At 33.8% G+C, this 20,286-nt stretch overlaps 1 protein-coding gene across 2 annotated transcripts in view; it reads left to right on the top strand.

Moving 5' to 3' along the window:
• The window catches only part of LOC113175910 (lysine-specific demethylase 6A-like), a 212,960-nt gene that overhangs the window by 170,045 nt on the left and 22,629 nt on the right, over positions 1 to 20,286 (top strand). For both annotated transcript variants that reach the window (XM_077794197.1, XM_077794198.1), the window contains one exon: positions 1,143 to 1,284. In XM_077794197.1, coding sequence (XP_077650323.1) covers positions 1,143 to 1,284 — 142 coding nt within the window. The remainder of the gene's footprint in view (positions 1 to 1,142; positions 1,285 to 20,286) is intronic.

Genomic DNA, 20,286 nt, shown 5'->3' with positions numbered 1-20,286 from the left:
TTTAATCTCAGCAACTCAGGCTGAGGCAGGAAGTTCAAAAGTTCAGGGTTAGCTTCATCAACTTGAAATTTAGCAAGACCCTGTCTCAAAGTAAAGGCAGGGGATGTAACTCAGTGGTAAAGTGCTTCTGGGCTTAATCCCCAGTATCTCCCTTATGCTCTCCCTTCCTGGAAAAGCAGAACAAGCAAAAAAAAATTGCTCATACCGAGATTAAATTCATGTTAAAAACATCAATTCTATGACAGATTTCAGTGAATAATGAATATATTTCTCTGTAGACTTAGGAGATATGCTTTTAATATCTTAGAATGTCATGTTTTATATTTTTTTTTTTAAAGAGAGAGTGAGAGAGAGAGAGGGAGAGAGAGAGAGAGAGAGAATTTTTTTTTAATATTTATTTTTAGTTCTCGGCAGACACAACATCTTTGTTTGTATGTGGTGCTGAGGATCGAACCTGGGCCGCCCGCATGCCAGGCGAGCGCGCTACCGCTTGAGCCACATCCCCAGCCCCCATGTTTTATATTTATAAAGAATCTTTTTATGGAAGAGTAAAGCAATAGCAATTATTAAGAATTTTTATTTCATGTGGTTTGACACAATGCTATTGTGTCGAAGTTTTGAAAAAATTCAGTTCCTGTTGCAAGCCAACACTTTGAAATAAATACAGATATTATATATATTTTTTAAAGTTTTGGAATTATCCTCAACTTTGAAGAAACACATTAAAACACTTAATATAAGCTTTTACTAAGATGAACAGTCTCACTTTTAGAGCCAGAAAGATCTGAATTTTACCTGGACTTTACATCTTTAACTTCCTTATTTCAATAAGTTTGTTTTGTTGGGGTTTTTTTTTTTTCCAATAAAAATCCTAAGGACCTCTGTTTTATCATCTACAAATATGGATTGGAAAATCAAGAAAGATAGGCAAAGATGAAATAAGATATAAAAACAACCCAGCATAATGCTGCAAGTATTTGTATTTCTTACATGATAGAATACTTAATCACCATAAAACAAATCATTCATGCTTTAAGATTTTAGAATTAGTGAGGAAATTATACCTGAGATGTAATAATAGCTATCTTCTCATTATTTGTTAATTTGAATTATTTTATGACAGTTGCTTTTTTCCCCCCTAGCCTGCCAGTATAAATTGGCAGTGGAACGGTATGAATGGAACAAGTTGCAAAATGTGAAGTCAGTTGTGCCCATGGTTCATCTTTCCTGGAATATGGCACGAAACATTAAAGTCTCAGATCCAAAGCTTTTTGAAATGATTAAGTGAGTACTTTCTAAAACTGCTGTAGTCCATTTTGGGAGTAGGGAGCAATAATTAAGTTTTTTTCCCTCTAAAGAATCCTGACCTCAAATGATAAAATGGTCCAGAAAGCTTATTAAAATATCATAAAAGAATATACTTTGGGTGCTGGAGTTGTGGCTCAGTGATAGAGCATTTGCCTGGCATGTGTGAGGCCCTGGGTTCGATCCTTAGTACTGCATATAAATAAATAAATAATCAATCCATTGAGTGCTAAAAATATTTTTTAAAAACAACATACTTTTTTTTAACATATAATCAGGATTCTTATAGTACAATAATAAAGACAGCTGATTTTCAGTAAATTCACAAATTCAGCTTGTACTCTAACAAAATTTATTTCCCAAAACAACTCAAGTTGTTTCATTATTTTAAAATTATTGTTTATCCTTTCATTTTTTTCTGTTTTTCAACTATTGAGATCTAGTTGGCAATTAAAATTGTACATATTAAAGATATACACTTGATGTTATGTTTTGCATTAAGATGATACACTTATGCATTTAGAAATTTAGTTAAGGCCATTATAAAATTGCCTCATATAATGAACAAATTTATGTGTGTATAGTGAGAACACTAACTCCCTTTAGATTTTAACTATTGTTTTTCATACTGTACATTACATCCCCTAAAACCTATTTACTTGATAACAAACTTTGCACCCTTGACCAACATTTTCCCAAATTACATTCAACCTCAGCTCTGGTAACCTAACAATTTACTGTGTTCTTCTGTTAATTTGACATTTTTAGAGTCCATGTGTATGTGAAATCATGCAGTATGTGTCTTTTTGAAGTTGGCTCATTCCAGTTTACAAAAAACCTTCAAGATTCATTCATTAATAATATCACCGATATTATAAATTTTTTTTTTTTTTGTACCGGAGATTGAACTCAGGGGTACTCAAACACTGAGCCATATTCCCAGCCCTTAGTTGTATTTTATTTAGAGACAGAGTCTCACTAGTTGCTTAATACCTCACTATTGCTGAGGCTAGCTTTTAAACTTGTGATCTTCCTGCCTCAGCCTCCTGAATCTCTGGGATTACAGGTGTGCACACCATGCCCCAAAATTTCCTTCTCTTTTAAGACTATTGTTTCATTGTATATAGATACGATATGCATTAGCAGACACTTAAACTGATTCCATTTCCTGTTTGTCATGAATATATATATAATTGCTGATCATGTGGTAGTTGAAGGGTTTAATATTTTGGAACCTCTGTACCATTATCTGTGTTGGCTATACCAACTCACATTCTTACCAATTGTTTTTTAAGAGTTTTTTTTTTTTCCATCTCAGCCAATCTCTGTATTGTTCTTACGTAATAGCCATCCTAGAAGATGTGAGGTGATGTCTTACTGTAGCTTTGCTTTACATTTCCCTACTATTAGTAGGGAAATGTAGTGCATTCTTTATATACCTATTGCCTATTTCAATGACTTAGAGAAATGTCTGTTTTAAGTTCTTTGCACATTTTAAAATCAGACTATCTTATTTTTTCCCATTGAGTTATGAAGATTCCCTCTGTATTTGTAGTATTAATTCCTAATCAAGTGTATGGTTTGAAATATTTTCTCCCATTTTTTCTTTTTTCTTTTCACTCTGTTGATTGTTTCTTTTGCTATGATTGTTTCTTTTTTAGTTTGATAAGAGTTCTGCTTATTTAGTTCCACTTTTCTTGTCTGAGTTTTGGTGTTATGTCCCCAAAATCATTGCCCACACCAATGCCAAGAAGCTTTTTTACTGTGTCCTCCTTTGGTACTTTTACAGTTTCAGTTCTTATGTTTGAGCCATTAATTTTGAGGGTTGGGGGTATTCAGGTTAGAGGCACTCAATAACTGAGTTACATCCCCAGCTCTACTAGTTACATCCCCATCTCTAGTCTCAGTGAGACTACAGTCTCACTTAGTTACTTAGTGCCTCTATTGCTGAGGCTGGCTTTGAATTTGTAATTCTCCTGCCTCAGCCTCCTGAGCTACTGGGATTATAGGCATGTGCCACCATGCCTGACAACTGTTAATTCTTTTTGAGTTAATTTTTTTTGTATGATATGAAATAATGGTCCAATTTCATAATTCTCCATGCAACTGTCCTGTTTTCCTAGCCCTTCTATTTTTTCTATTATTCCTTGATAATACTGATGATGAACCTGGGTTAATTTACCACTTAAATGCCTTGCTAAGTTGCCCTGGCTGCTAAACTGGCTATTGTCCTCCCCCATTGTTCTAAGTAACCAGGCAAGTATACATCTGGACCCCCTGCCTGTGTACCCCCTCTGGACCTTCCACCTCCACTGCCTTTTGACAACTTTCCTTTCCCACTACATGTTTTTGGCATACCACTCAATTTTTTATTACTAATTAAATCTCTTCATTTGTTATTAATATGTCCAGGTTCTCTTTCTTTTTTGTGGTGCTGGGTTTGAAACCAGGATCTTGTGCATGCAAGGCAAGCACTCTACCAACTGAGCTATATCCCTAGCCCTCTTTTTCTTGATACTTATGTGATAGGCAGAATGTTTCTTTGTTTTCTGGATATCCTGTTATCAGCATATTAGTATTCATTCACGAAAGTCATTTTAATTCTTTACTTCTCAGCATCTGTTGTAATGTCTTCTCTATCACTTGTGATTTTGTTATTTGAATCTTCTTTTTCCTTAGTAAAGTTGAGACATTTTTTAAAATGTATTTTTTGCTCATTTTTAGGATTTTTATTGTATATATGAGTTATTTCTGCTGCAGTCTATTTCCTTCAATCTCTTATAGTTCTATGAACTTATTTATTTGAGAAACCTTCCTTTTTTTAAATGTACATGTCTGTTTTCATAAACTTTTTTGTTAGTACTATTTTGATGCATTCTAGAGGTTTAAGTAAGTTGTGTTTTTATTTTTGGTTGTCTCAAATACTTCCTAAATTTTTCTTTAATTTTCATTTGGCCCAGTGGTCGATTTTTTTCTAAATGTAATTTCCATATATTTGTAACATTTCAGATTTTTTTACATTGTTGACTTCTAGTTTGATTTCACTGTGGTTAGAAAAGATTCTAGATTAGATTGGGATCATTTTGATCTTAAATTTGTTAAGATTTGTTTAGTTACCTAACATATTATCTATCCTGAGAATGTTATACACGTACTTGAGAAGAATGTGTAGTCTGCTATTGGGTATATATTGTTTGGTCTGTAGTGTTATCAATTCTTAAATTGATTTCTATTTGAATGTTTAATAATTATGATAAGTAGGGTATTATAGTTTCAAACTATTATGGTAATATTGTCAGTTTCTCCTTTCAGATCTGTCAGTATTTGCTTTTTACATTTAGGTGTTCTGATGTTGCATACGTATTTATTTACAACTCCTGTACTTCCTAGTAGAATAGATCCTTTTATAAGCACATAATGACCTTCCCTTTCTCTAGAGAAGTTTTGGATTTGGAAGTGGTTTTCCTAAATATAGCTATTCTGTTTTATTTTGGTTATTTGCATGGAATTTGTTGTTGTTTTCATTCCTTTGCTGTATATCTGTGTGTTACCTTTAAACTTAAGACCCAGCACATTCCTGGGTCTTGTTTTCTAACCCATTTAGCTCTCTGTGCCTTTTATGTGATGAAATGTAACATAAAAATTTAAGGCAGTCAATGATGAGAACTAATTGTTTTGTGTCTACTTTCATTCTTATGTCATTATTATCAAAGCCTATTCTTCACTATGGGAGAGTGCAACAGAACTTGCACCAATTTGTTACTTAATATCCATTAATCAATATTCCCCATTTCTGCCCCCATTTCCCTTGGCTTTGGACAATCATCAATCCACTTTCACCTTCTATGAAAGCAACCTGTTTTAGAGTCCACTTGTGAGATCATGCTTGTCTTTCTGTGCTTCACTTCACTTAACATAATCTCAAATTTCATCTGTTTTGTCACAGATGACATCCTTTCATGGCTGAAAAGTATTCCATGGCTGAAAAGAATTCCATTGTGATTTCATTTCCTTTGACTATATAGGTAGTAGTGGGATAGCCGGGTCATATGGCAGATCTATTTTTAATTTTAGAAGTAATTTACATAGTGTTTTCCATACTGTCTATTCTAGTTTTCACATCTGCAGTGCGTTTGTTTTCTTTTCTTCATATCCCTATCAGGACTTATCTTTAGTCTTTTTTGGTAGTAGCCATTTTTACTGTGGGGACATGCTATCTCGTTGTAGTTTTCATGCTCATTTCCTGTGATGTTGAACATTTTTTCAGATACATATATGCTATTTTGCTGGGGTCCAGCCCCAGCAGGGTCCAGGGAGTCCCGAAGGAGGAGTGGCGTCGGCGAAAAGATGAGACAGGAGTCGTTCCGTTTGAGCAATCTTCAGAGAGAGAGCTAAAGCTGCTTTCTCTGGTCCCCTTTTTATTACAATTTTTCTCATCGTTATAGATTCACAATACGTCATTGATTATATAACTTAAAACTTTGTGAAGACATGACATTTCCTTAACCATGATTGAGAGCACACCGATCTACATCCTTCCAGGATATGACCCCCAGCCATACAATCATCAAAGTACAGAATCATCAATAAAACATGTCACCAATTTACACCCTTCAGATTTTCCCAAGATTTACTATTTTTCCCAAGATATGTTATTTCCTTATTAACTAATGCCAAACTACATAACCAGACTCTAAGTCTCCTAGCCAATCATTAACCTAAAGTACACTTGTACTTTATTTTTAATCTAAAACTCCCATCTAAAAAAGTCCCTTTAAATCTTATATTTAAAATGTCCTAAAGTTTATGAATCATCCTTAAAACATATCAGAAACCTATACAACTAAAGACTTAAGAATTTCTAAACTTAAGAATCTAAATAAAATAATATTTCTAACATTATTCTAAAACTGTGTCTTATAAAGCTATTTTAATTGATTCCTAAATTTATTCTCATAAAACTGGTTGAGCTGCTTTCTCAAAGAGTTTCTTTGTTTCTCAGTCAAGGTACACTAGTTCTCAAAGAGTTTGTTTTTCAGTCAAGGTGCACTAGTTCTCAAAGAGTTTGTTTTTCAGAGGATGATTGTTGTCTGTTATTAGGTTTGTCCACAATGTACTAAGATAGAAGAATAGCCTTTTATTTTGTCCTTGATATGCTGAGGGGTAGTAGAATAGCCTCTAAGGCATGAACTACCTGTTCTGTTCTAGCCATCTGAAATTTAATTTATTTGGCATTTAACATACTCATGCCTCCTGTGAGAAACATAAGCATGAAAATGCAAAGTCCCAATTACATAAAAAAGGGTCTCATGGTTTCGGTTACCCACCAACCAGCGTGGCTTTGCCAGCATTCATCCTCACTGTGACCCTGACAAGACAGTGGGAGAGCAGCTTTGCCAACACTTTTTCTCACTGTGACCCTGTCAAGACAGTGAGTGGGGGATCGCCTTCACCACTATTTGTGTTTTTTTATTTTTTATTTTTTTGAGAAGTTTCTGTGTAGTTCTCTTGTCTACTTTTTAAATTTTGAGTAGTTTGGTTTTTTGCTATTGAGTTTCTGGAATTCCTTATTAATTCTGGATATCAATTCCTTTTGACATATATAATTTGCAAATATAACCCCTCCTTCTATAGGGTATCTGTTCATTTTGCTGATCATTTCTTCTGCTCTGTAAAAGCTTTAGTTTCATTTGATTCTTCATCTGTAATTTTTTCTGCGCTTTTGTGATGTTGTCCCCCCCCCAAATCTTTGCTCATTCTGGTGACCTTATATTCTTTTAGTAATTTTATACATTCAGATCTTATACTTAAGGCTTCCAATCCAGTTTGAGTTGATTTTTGTAATGTATGAGAGACATATATTCTTGTATATGTAAATATTCAGTTTTCTACATTTACAAAAAGCCATTGATTAATTAATCAGTAACTGTATTTCTATATCCTCTTGAGTTTCATTGACTGTTGGAAAAAAAAATCACAGCTTCTAATTATCAGGTGTTTATCCACTTTGATATCTTTAGAATTTTCCACTTAGAGATTTAGGAATTTAAGACGTATCATCTTACTTGTTTTATTGTATTTCTTGTGTCCTATATGGAGATTCAGAAAGCATGTGGTGAAATGAGTTTCTCTACCACATTTATGGGAAGTCCTTCTCAATAAACACATTTCTCGGATATGTATTTAAGGAATCAGTTGTTATTAAATATCAAATTTACTCACCTGGATATCATAATCTTCCTGTAGCTTCTCTGCTGTGATTAGTAATTATATCAGTAATTATATTAGTAAGTGTAATTTATATATAAATATATAAATTGAATATATAAATTTGTTAAGATTCATTTACTTACCTAATATATTATTTATGGGTCACATAGGCAGAGGAGATACTCAAGCTTTTTATGCAGATGTGTGTAGGTAGCAGAGTACTTGGGTTGTATTCTATAGGGTGGGAGTGGTGAGCCTCTTTTGGGTTTTAGTGGTTTCCTTGGGTTGGTTTGACTCTGTGAGCGGGAAGAGTCTCTTACTGACTGTTCTCCTAGTTTGGGGGGACCTTATAAACTTATTCTTTGATTACATATGGAGTCAGTAATGACATCTGTGGCATTCAGTTTCAGTTTTGTCAATTTTCAGACAAGATGCAGAGTAAATAAGGCATTGGACCTGCATAGGGACAAAGAAAAAAGAAACCTGGTGTTATTCCAGCTGCCACTATGAGTGTTATCTATTCAGGAGGAGGAAGAAAACTTATGTCTCCCATCCCCCATCCCAGTTTTGCATGCTGATACAGAGGGATGGCCTGGGTGAATTTTCTTTCTCAGATTCTTTCTGTTGCAGTCCCCTCTCCCCCAACCCTCCAAGGTCGATAACTAGAACTGAAAATATTTCTCTTAGTTGAGAGCAAGTAAACATTAGGTGAAATTTTTCTCTGAGTCTTCATAGGATTGTGTATACCTGAGGGTTAGGGTGATATACAGAGGCTTTTCTCCCCATATTATATCTTGTTTGCAGTGCTCACCATGGATTGAGTTGGAATGGATTATGGCCAGGACCATGAATATTTCTTCTCAGTTAAATTGCTTTGAACAAGTGTGGAAGAGCAGAACACTGTCTTAGCTAGGTCTATTATTTCCTTTCTTATACTAATTTGGAGTTTAGTTTATGAGATCAATTTTTGTCTTGTTTACTTCAGACCTTTGTTCTTTTTTTAATGTAGTAATTGATTGCTATAAGCTTTCCTCATAATACTACTATTAACAATAACTTATCTTTCATTACACTTGCTGCATCTCATAACTTTAGGTATGTTTTGCCTGTAGTTTTATTTGTTTCAAGAAATTTTAAAATCTTTTTATTTCTTTATTTGTTCAAAAATAAGTTGCTTACTTTCATGTATTTGTATAGTTTTTAAAGTTTTTCTTTTTTAGTGACGTATTTTATTTAATTATAATCAGAAAAGATACTCTATATTATTCCAGTTTTTAAAAATTTCTTGAGATTTGTTTTGTGACCTATCTGATTAATGATTCATGTGCTGTTGGAAAAAAATCTATATTCAACAACTGTTGGATAGAATATTCTGGGGTTGTACGTGAAGTCCTTTTTTGGTCCAAATGCTTGTTAACTCTGAGGTTCCTTTGTTGATTGTCTATCTGGATGAGCAGTCCATTGCTGAAAGTCAGGCTTAATGGTGCATATCTATAATCCCAGCAATTTGGAAGGCTGAGGAAAGAAGTTCAAAAGTTTAAGGTTAGTCTCAGCAACTTAACCACAAAACAACTTAGTGAAACTCTGTCTCAAAATAAAAAAGGAGCGGGGATATAATTCAGTAGTACAGCAGTCTTGGTGCAATCCCCAGTATAAAAAAAAAAAAAAATGGAATGTTAAAATCCTTAGTTATAACTTGAATCCTCTCTTCATTTAAATCTATTAACATTTATTTTATATATGTGAATATTTCAATATTGGGTGTACATATCTTTATAATGAAGTTAATTCTTCTTGTTGTATTGACCCCTTTATCATTATACATTGACTTTGCTTATCTCATTTTTTACTGCTTATACTTAAAGTTATCTGATAGTGGTATGGATTATTCCTGCTTTCTATTGGATTCCATTTGCATGTAGTATCTTACCCTGTTCCTTTAGTTTCAGTTTATGCAGATCTTCAGATGAAATGACTTTCTTACAAGCAATGTATAGTTAACTTTGTTGGGTACCATATTCTTGGTAGGTAGATTTTTCCTTCAGTACTGTGAAAATTTGATGCTACTCTTTTCTGGCCTAAGGTTTCTGCTGAGGCATCTACTCTCAAATCAGTAGGGATAACCCTGTATGTTGTTTGTTTCTTCTCTTGCCACACTGGGAATCTTTTCTTATGTCTTGGGGTAGACTTGAATGAGTTAAATCCTGACCTTTAACCTTCCTATTGCTGACTATTTATATCCTTTTCTAAGTTTGGTATAAATTTGCTGTTATCTCTTAGGCATTCTCATGTCCTTCTTGAAGCCCACCAAACCTAAACATTTGACCTTTTTAACATTGTCCCAAATTTCCCAATTTTCATTTCCCTTCTTTATTTTCTCCAACAGTATATTTTCAAGTAGAAAATTAAGCTCTCTAATTCGTCTGTGTGATGTGTCATGCTTTTGATATCCTCTTTGATGGTTATTATAGTCTTATAACCTGGTTCTTACTAGCTTTTAACAACAAATTCTTAGTAGGCTGCTTCCCTCCCTTCACCCCCTGAGACTTTAATCATTTCTACTGTATCAGAATCAGATTTTCTAGGAGTCTGTTTTGGAATGTTTTCAGTTACAGTAATAGAGGAAAATATGAATCCAGGTTTCCCTAAATATTCTGTTTTGTATATTATTCAGAAAGAAACAGTAAGAGTGCCTCTAAAAAGTAGGCTGGCCTTACAAGCTTCTCCTTAAGTCAGATTATACCTGGATATATGTCCAAAGTTAGGAAATTAGTAAGTTCCAAGTGCTTTATAGCATTATCTGTTATTCAAGCCCCATATCCATTTAGTTCAACAAAATTAAAGTTCATAAATGTGACAGTGGCTTCATTTTATTATAGTAACAACTTTGAGATGCTAAATACTGTTGTTAAAAAAAGATATTGAAAATGCAGAACTTCAGAGAGAAGTCAAAGTTAGTATTTATTGACTGGAAAGTGTTCTGCTTAGTAGTTAATGATGGCTTTGAGTGGAAGAGTACAATAAAAAACAAAAAGTCATCAACAGAAATGAGAATTAACTTCTATTACAGAGTGGGAAAAAGAAAGACTAGGTAAGGATGCAAAGAAGGAAAGAAAGGCAAGAGACCATGGAGAATATAATATATTGTTACAGAAATACAGTAGAACATTTTTGTTTTGCTAAAAAGTGCTTATATCCACATGATTCCTTTGGTCCTCAAACTTAATAAAGTCTGTAATATTTGGGGGCTGGGATTGTGGCTTAGTGATCGAGCACTCACCTAGCTCATGTGAGGCCCTGAGTTCGATCCTAAGCACCACATAAGAATGAAATAAAGATAATGTGTCCAACTACAACTAAAAAATAATAAATATTTCTTTTAAAAGAAACAATCTTTGCTTGAAATTTTTTCTCTGCTTTCAGGGAATTTTCATGTCACCCCAGATATTTTCTTCATCTTCTCTTCATTATACCATTCATAGCAACCTGGCTTTTAACTTTAGGTAATTATTCTGTTGGCCTCGTGAATGACCAATTGTTTTAAAATATAAAATATCCCAGTTATAAGCTTTCTTTAGAATTAATTTACATTTTTTAAGTAAAGCATATGAGTTGCTTCAAAATCTCATCTCTCCTATTATAATAATTATTTCTTTACTACTTTTTTGGTATATGCTTAAATCTTTCTATTATTTTTCTGCTACTTATCTACTATTTTAATCCTCCTTTGATATGAAAGCATGATTTTTATAATTTAAGTAGAGCAGTTATGTATTACTTCAACACTTAAATTTTTAATTAATTAATTGTGTGTGTGTGTGTGTGTGTGTGTGTGTGTGTGTGTGTGTATGCCAGGGACTAAACTCAGGTACTTGATCACTGAGCCCCATCCCCAGCCCTATTTTGAATTTTATTTAGAGTCAGGGTCTCATTGAGTTGTTTTAACATTTTGCTTTTGCTGAGATTGGCTTTGAACTTGTGATCTTCCTGCCTCCCCCTCCTGAGCAGCTGGGATTACAGGCATCTGTGCTGCTGCACCCACCTCAACATTCAAATTCTTGACAATTTAGAAGTAATTAAAAAGCAGCTGGTGTGAAAGAGTGGAAATGGAAAAAATATATACATACAAAGTTTCTATTATTTGTCACTTTTCACCCTCTAAATGTCTTGACACTACATAATATTATATACATATATATATATATATATGTATATATATATTTTTTTTTTTAATCGATTTTTTACAGTTGGTTTTTAAGAAATATGACCAGTTCTTCGAGAGGTTGAATAAGTAGTCTGATGGGATTGGGTTTGTGGTTCAGTAGTAGAGTGTTTGCCTAGTACATTGTGAGGCACTGTCTTTAATCCTTGTACCACATAAAAATAAATTTTAAAAATTAAGTAATCAGAAGAAAACCAACCTTTGCTTTGATGGAAGGATTGATAAGGAATAACTAGAAAGCCACATGGAAGATTGAACGATTTTCTGAGAACGAAACTGAATCAGGGCCATTTCCCAGCTGCACAGTATGCCAATCACTGAAGCAACAAGCTTTGCAAAAGAGAAATATTTCATTAGTAAGTCATACAAGCATGGAGGTGGAAGATCCACATCTCAAATCAAACTCTATGATAATCTGGTTTGGGGATACTTACGGGATGAAGAAGCAGAGTATGAGGCAATCGGAAGTAAAGTAACCAGTGATCTGCATGTATTTTGTTAGTATTCATGTCCAGAAAATGACAATATTAACAATGGCCTGAGAGCAGTTTTGGGCCTTCCAACATCAAAAGATTACCCATCAGATATCTAGACAGGCCCAAGTGAAGAGTTAGTAGTTTCAACAAAAGCAGCCTTCAAGTTCCAATAAAGTAACTTAAGTAATCATTATCTTGACATGTGTGTCAGAGAGGTATTATTTACAGCAAAGATAGTAGGTGACTAATAATATATTGCTCAGCTGCATGACCTCCAAAATTAGTGATTTTTTTTTTTAGTCAGCTAAAACCAAATCAAGCTGGAGAGTTTATTTTTGTTTTCCATCAGGTTACAAAATATTTAGAAAAGAGTTCACACAAGTGCTATTAGTCATAATCCCCTTTCCAAAATTCTTTGAACAAATGTGTCTTTTGTGGGGAGCAGGAATGTGTGTGTGTGTATACACATGCATGCATATATTTGTCTTTATAAAAATAATATATTTTACTCTATAAATCAAATCTAAGACAACATTTTGAATCAAACTATTTCCTTTTCAGAGTTTAGACACTCTAAATATGTCAAATAATAATTGTTTAATACCAAATTAGTGTGTTAGAAGAAAATAGTAAAACTATGATTTTGAATTTCTGTTTGTACAAGGCACAAATTTAATAGTGGAAAATGATGTTTACATTATAACTCACTTTATGACTTTTAAAAATTGAAACTACTTTTCTATATGAATTTATATCATTTTGTACTTTTTGCAAATTTTTTAGGTTGGGTGTTGATGAGACTTCTAAATTACATTTTATTTTATTAAATTGTCAAAAAATTATTTATATTTGTGAACATGATCTTTTATTTCTCTGTATTTTTATTGGTGCATTATAATCCTATATAATGGTTGGATCCATTGTTACATATTTTTATATGCACACTGTATATTTTGGCCAATATCATTCCCCAGGATTTCCCTTTTTCCCCATCTTTTCTCTCCCACTGGTCCCTTTTCTTTGCATTGCTGATCTCCCTGGATACTCATGAGACTCCCTTCTTTATCACCTTTTCCTTTTTTCTCTCTGGATTCCACACATGAGAAAAAACATAGAACCCTTGACCTTCTAAGTTTGGCTTATTTCATTTAACACAGTAGTCTTAAAGTCCATCCGTTTTCCTGAAAGTTTCTTTTATCTTTATGGCCAAATAAAACTTTATTGCATATGTACATTACATTTTCTTTATCTATTAATTTATTGATGGACACCTAGGCTATTATGAATTATGCTATTATAAACACAGATATGCAAGTATCACTGCAGTAAGATGACTTTAATTCTTCAGGATAAATATCCAGGAGTGGAATAGCTGGGTCACGTGGTGGTTTCATGCCTAGTCCCTGGAACTGATGTCCATCATAATTGTATTGATTTACAATTTCATTAATAGAGTAAAAGTGTTCCTTTTTCTTGATTGTCTTGTCTAGCACTTATTACTTGTATTCTTGATAATTGCCATTCTGACTGGAATGAGATGAAATCTCACTGTAATTTTGATTTGCATTTCCCTAATTGCTAATGATGTTGTATCTTTTTTCCTTGTGTACCTATTGACCATTTGTATTTCTACTTTTGAGAAGTGTTTAGATCATTTGTTCATTTATTAATTGGGTCATTTGCTTTTTCTGCTAATTTTTTTTGAATTCTTAATATAAGGTGGGTATTAATCCTCTATCAGAACAGTAGCTAAAAAAGATGTTCTCCCATTCTGTAAGTTCTCTACACATTCTTAGTTGTTTCCTTTGCTCTGCAGAAGCATTTGACATCATTCCTTTAAATTCCTAAGTTTTGAGAGTCATTGCCTGCACCTATATGTTGGAGTGGTGGCCTTACACTTTCTTAAAGGAATTCCTTTGTTCTTGTCTAATTCCTAGGTTTTTGATTCATTTTGAGTTGATTTTTGTTCAGGGTGGGATAAAAGTATCTGGTCTTGTCCTTCTACACATAGATACCTAGTTGTCCTAGCACCATTTGCTAAAAAAGACAGTCTTTTCTCCAGGGCATGTTTTTTGGCACTTTGGTGGAGATCAAAGGAAAGATCACATAATGTATCCAAGTGGGTTTGTCTCTGTGTCTTCTGTGTGTCTGTTTTTATGTCAGTACCTTGCAGTTTTTGTAATTATAACTCTGTAGTATAATTTGAAGTCAGGTAACATGAAGCCTAATTTATTTTTTTGTTGTTGTTTTTTTTTTTCTTAGTTTGGTTAGAATTGTTTTGATTATTCTGGGATTTCATTCTTTTGAATGAAATTTAGGATTATTTTTCCTAGTCTATAAAGAATATCATTTATTTTGATGGGGATTATTGGCTATATATTGCTTTGGGTGTTATAGCCATTTTGTCAATATTAATTCTGCCTATTTGAACATTGGAGGTGTTTCCATCTTATGAGGGCTTCTTCAATTTCTTTTTTCAGTGTCCTATAGTTTTTATTTAGAGGTCTTTTTCCTCCATTTTAGATTTATTCCTACTTTTTTTTTAAGCAATTGAGAATGACATTTTTTAAGCTATTGTGAATGAGATTGTTTTCCTGATTTCCTTCTCAGCAGATCATTGTTGATATATAAGAAAGCTGTTGATTTTGTAATTTGCACTTTGCTGAATTTATTAGCTCTGGCAGACATTAGCTTCCCACCTTATATACAACTTTAATTCCTTGGGTTATATATAGTTAGTAGATCATAGGTAGTTCTATAGTTTTTGAGAAACCTCTGTAGTGTTTTCCATATTGGCTATACTAATTACATTCCCTATAATACTTTTTTCCCCTGCATGCTTGCCAGTATTATTTATTTATTTATTTATTTGTTTATTTATTTATTTATTTTCTTTCTTTCTTGGGGGGGGGCTTGGTGATTTGAACCAGGGCCTCATCCATGCCAGGCAAGCACTTTATCACTGAACCACATCACCAACCCTGTTTTGTTTTGTTTTTTTCTTTATAATAGCCATTCTTATTGGGGTAAGATGGAATCTCAGTGTAGTTTTGATTTGCACGTATTTCTCTGGTATCTAAAGATGTTGAATTCTTTCTTTTTTTTCTTTTTTTATGTTTTTTGTCATTTGCACCTCTTTCTTTGAGTGTGTTCAGATCATTTGTCCATTTTTTATTGGATTACATGTTCTTCTAGTGTTAAAATAATTAAGTTCTTTTTATATGTTAGACAAGCATCTTATAGAAGGAGTAGCAGACAAGAAGTATCTCCCAATTTAGAAGTTCTCTACTCACTCTGTTAATTGTTGCCGTCACTGTGAAGATAATTTTTAATTTGACATAATCCCATTATCAGTTGTTGCTATTATATACTGGGTGTCAGACTCTTATATTTCTTATGCCTGTACCTCTAAAGTTTCTCCTTTTTTCTTCTTGTAGTTTAAAATCTTACATTAAGGCCTTTGATCCATTTTGAGTTAACTTTTGTATAGGTTAGGAAATAAGGATCTAATTTATTTTCTGTTGTTATATCTCCAGTTTTCTTAACACAATTTATGAAAGAGACTATCAAGATATCCCTTTGCCTAGAATCAGATGGCTGTCAAGGCAGGTTTTATTTCTGGATTTTCATTATATTCCACGCATCTACAGGTCTACTTTCATGCCAGTTTAGTACAGTTTTTGTTAAAATGGTGGTTTTATACTATATTTTTAATTCAGGTACTATGATGCCTGCCTGTGTGTTTCAAGCAGCTCTTTGTTTCATTGATGCTTTAAATTGTTCTTTTGTTCTTGCTGCAGTCTTTTCTTTTTTTTTCATTTTATTTGTTTTAATTGGCTACACATGACAGTACAATGATCTTGACATATCATACATTTGAATCAGATGGGGTGTAATTTCTCATTTTTCTGAGTGTACAGATTGCAGAATCACATTGGTCATGAAGTCATGTATATACCCACAGCAATGATAATGTCTGTTTTATTCTGCTGTCTTTCCATTCCCCCTTCTCCTCCCCTCCCCTCCCATCCCTCTCTCTTCCCAATCTAATGTGACCCCTTCTTATGTTTTTTCCCCTCACATCATCATCCTGTATTCTGTATAAAGAAGGGGGTCTCCTTCCATCTTCCATGCAATTCCCATTCTCCCTCCCTTTCCCTCCAACCTCTCTTCCCTGTCTAAAGGTAATTTTCTTCTCATGCTCTTCCTCCCTACCCCATTTTGTGTCACCTCCCTTATATCAGAGAAGACATTCAACATTTGTTTTTTGGGGATTGGCTAACTTCACTTAGTATAATCTACTCTAATGCCATCCATTTCCCTGCAAATGCCATAATCTTGTTCTTTTTTAGTGCTGAGTAATATTCCATTGTGTATAAAGACCACATTTTTTAATCCATTCATCCATTGAAGGACATCTAGGTTGGCTCCACAGTCTAGCTATTGTGAATTGTGCTGCTATAAACTTTGGTGTGGCTGTGTCCCTGTAGTATACCCTTTTTAGGTCTTTTGAGTATACTCCGAGAAGAGGAATAGCTGGGTCATTTGGTGGTTCCATTCCCATTTTCCAAGGAATCTCCACACTGCTTTCCAAATTTACTGCACCAATTTGCAATCGTACCAGCAATATATGAGTGTACCTTTTCCCCCTCATCCTCGTCAGCTGCCATTTTTACTGGAGTGAGACTTCATAATGGCTTCATAATGGCTGCCATTTTTACTGGAGTGAGATGGTATCTTAGAGTAGTTTTAATTTGCATTTCTCTGATTGCTAGCAATAATGAGCATTTTTTCATGAATTTGTTGTTTGATTGTATATCCTCTTCTGAGAAGTGTCTGTTCAGGTCCTTGGCCCATTTGTTGAATGGGTTATTTGTTTTTTCCTTGTTTAACTTCTTGAATTCTTTGTATATCCTAGAGATTAGAGCTCTATGATTGTGAAGGGTAATAATTTGTTCGCAGGATGTAGGCTCGCTATTCACTTCACGTATTATTATTTCTCTTTCTGAGAAAAATCCATCCCATTTGTTGATTCTTGGTTTTAATTCTTGTGCTGTAGGTGTCTTACTAAGGAACTTGGGGCCTAACCACACGTGATTGAGATTAGGGCCTATTTTTTCTTCTATCTAGATGAAGAGGCTCTGGTTTGATTCCTAGGTTTTATCTTTTTTGAGTTAACTTTTGTGCATGGTGAGGGATGGGGATTCAGATTCATTTTGTTGCATGTGGATTCCCAGTTCTCCCAGCACCATTTGTTGAAGATGCTATCCTTTCTCCATTGCATGCTTTTAGCACCTTTGTCTAATATAAGGTAGTTGTAATTTTGTGGTTGGTCTCTGTGTCCTTTATTCTGTATCATTGGTCTACCAGCCTGTTTTGGTGCCAGTACCATGCTGTTTTTGTTATTATTGCTCTGTAGTATAGTTTAAGATCTGGTATAGCAATATCACCCGTTTCACTCTTCCTGCTTAGAATTGCTTTAGCTATTCTGGGTCTCTTATTTTTCCAGATGAATTTTATAATTGCTTTTGCTGTTTCTGTGAGGAATGCCCTTGGGATTTTGATCAGAATCTCATTGAATTTGTAGAGTGCTTTTGGTAATATGGCTATTTTAATATTAATTCTGCCTATCCTTGAGCAAGGTATATTTTTCCATCTTCTAAGATCTTCTTCTATTTCTCTCATCAGGGTTCTGGTTTTCATTGTAAATATCTTTCACCTCTTTTGTTAAGTTGATTCCCAAGTATTTTTTTCTTTTTTGAGGATATTTTGAATGGGGTAGTTTTCCTCATTTCCATTTCAGAGAATTTGTCACTGATACACCGGAATGCCTTTGATTTAGGGGTATTGATTTTATATCCTGCTACTTTGCTGAATTCAATTACTAGTTCTAGAGGTTTCTTGGTAGAACTTTTTGGATCTGCAGGGTATAGGATCATATCATCAGCAAACAGTGCTAGTTTTAAGTTCTTCTTTTCTTGCTTATATTTATGCCTTTAATTTCTTTCGTCTCTCTAATGGCTCTGGCTAGTGTTTCAAGAACTGTGTTGAATAGAAGTGGTAAGAGTAGGACATCCCTGTCTTGTTCCAGATTTTAGAGGGAATGCCTTCAGTTTATCTCTGTTAGAATGATGCTGGCCTCAGGCATAGCGTAGATAGCTTTTACAATGTTTAGGTAAGTTCCTGTTATCCCTAATTTTTCCTAATGTTTTAAACGTAAAGGGATGCTGTATTTTGTCGAATGCTTTTTCTGCGTCTAGTGAGATGATCATATGGTTCTTATCTTAAGTGGTGAATTACATTTATTGATTTCCGTGGGGATGAAACCCACTTGATCATGGTGTATGATCTTTTTGATACGTTTTTGTATCTGATTTGCCAGAATTTTATTGAGGATTTTTGCATCTATATTCTCTTAGAGATATTGGTCTGAAATTTTCTTTCTTTGAAGTGTCTTTGTCTGGTTTTGGAATCAGGGTGATATTGGCCTCACAGAATGAATTTGGAAGTTTTCCCTCTTTTTCTATTTCCTGAAATAGTTTGAAGAGTATTGGTATTAGTTTTTCTTTAAAAGTCTTGTAAAACTCTGCAGTATATCCATCTGGTCCTGGGCTTTTCTTGATTGATCATCTTTTGATTGCTTCTTCTATTTCTTACATGATATTGATCTGTTTAAGTTTGTGTATGTCTTCCTGACTCAATCTGGGCAGATCATAAGACTTAAGGAATTTATCTATGACTTCACTGTCTTCTATTTTATTGGAATATAAGATTTCAAAATAATTTATAATTATCTTCTGTGTTTCTGTAGATGTCTGTTGTAATATTGCCTTTTTCATCCCGTATGCTAGTAATTTGGGTTCTCTCTTTCCTTAGCCTGGCTAAGGGTCTGTCAATCTTATTTATTTTTTCAAAGAACCAACTTTTAGTTTTGTCAGTTTTTTCAGTTTCTTTTATTTCGATTTCATTGATTTCAGCTCTGATTTTGGTTATTTCTTACTTTCTACTGCATTTGCTACTGATAATGCTCTTCTTTTTTTAGGGCTTTAAGATGTAGTGTGAGATCATTTATTTGTTGGCTCTTTCTTTTTTTGAGGAATGAACTCCATGCAATGAATTTTCCTCTTAGTACTGCTTTCATATGATATGTTGTGCCTGTGTTTTCATTTATCTCTAAGAATTTTTTAATTTCCTCTTTGATGTCTTCTGTAACCCATTATTCATTCAGTAGCATATTATTCATTCTCCAAGTGATGTAGGAATTTTTCTTCCTTATTTTAATTGTTGATTTCCAATTTCATTCCATTATGATTAGATAAAATGAATGGTAATATCTCTACTCCTTTATTTTTGCTAAGAGTTGCCCTATGGCATAATATATGGTCTTTTTTTGAGAAGGATCCATGAGCTGCTGAGAAAAAAGTATATCCATTTGATTAAGTCTAAGTTATTGTGTTATTGAAGTCTATAGTTTCTTAATTCAATTTTTGTTGGGAAGATCTGCCCAGTGGTGAGAGAGGTGTGTTAAAATCTCCCATGATTATTGTGTTGTGGTCCATTTGTCTCTTGAACTTGAGAAGAGTTTGCTTGATGAACATAGCTGCACCATTGTTTGGGGCATATATATTAATGATTGTTATGTCTTGTTGATGAATGGTTCCCTTTAGCAGTATGTAGTGTCCTTCTTTATCCCTTATGATTAACTTTGGCTTGAAGTCTATTTTATTTGATATGAGTATGGACACCCCTGCTTGCTTCCGAGGTCCATGTGAGTGGTATGATTTTTCCCAACCTTTCACCCTCAGTCTGTGTATGTCTTTTCCTATCAGATGAGTCTCCTGTAGGCAGCATATTGTTGGATCTGTTTTTATAATCCAGTCTGCTACCTATGACTTTTGATTGGTGAGTTTATGCCATTAACATTTAGGGTTACTATTGAGATATGGTTTGTACTTCCAGCCATGTTTGTTTATTTTTGTTATTTAACTTGATTTGTTTTTCCTCTTTGATTAAGTTTTTTTTTCCTTACTGTAGTGTCTCCCACTGTTGATTTTCGTTGTTGTTTTTCATTTC

The sequence above is a fragment of the Urocitellus parryii genome, chromosome Y, assembly GCF_045843805.1.
Source record: "Urocitellus parryii isolate mUroPar1 chromosome Y, mUroPar1.hap1, whole genome shotgun sequence".
In the NCBI taxonomy this organism is placed as follows: domain Eukaryota; kingdom Metazoa; phylum Chordata; class Mammalia; order Rodentia; family Sciuridae; genus Urocitellus; species Urocitellus parryii.
This window is presented reverse-complemented; position numbering and strand designations above follow the sequence as displayed.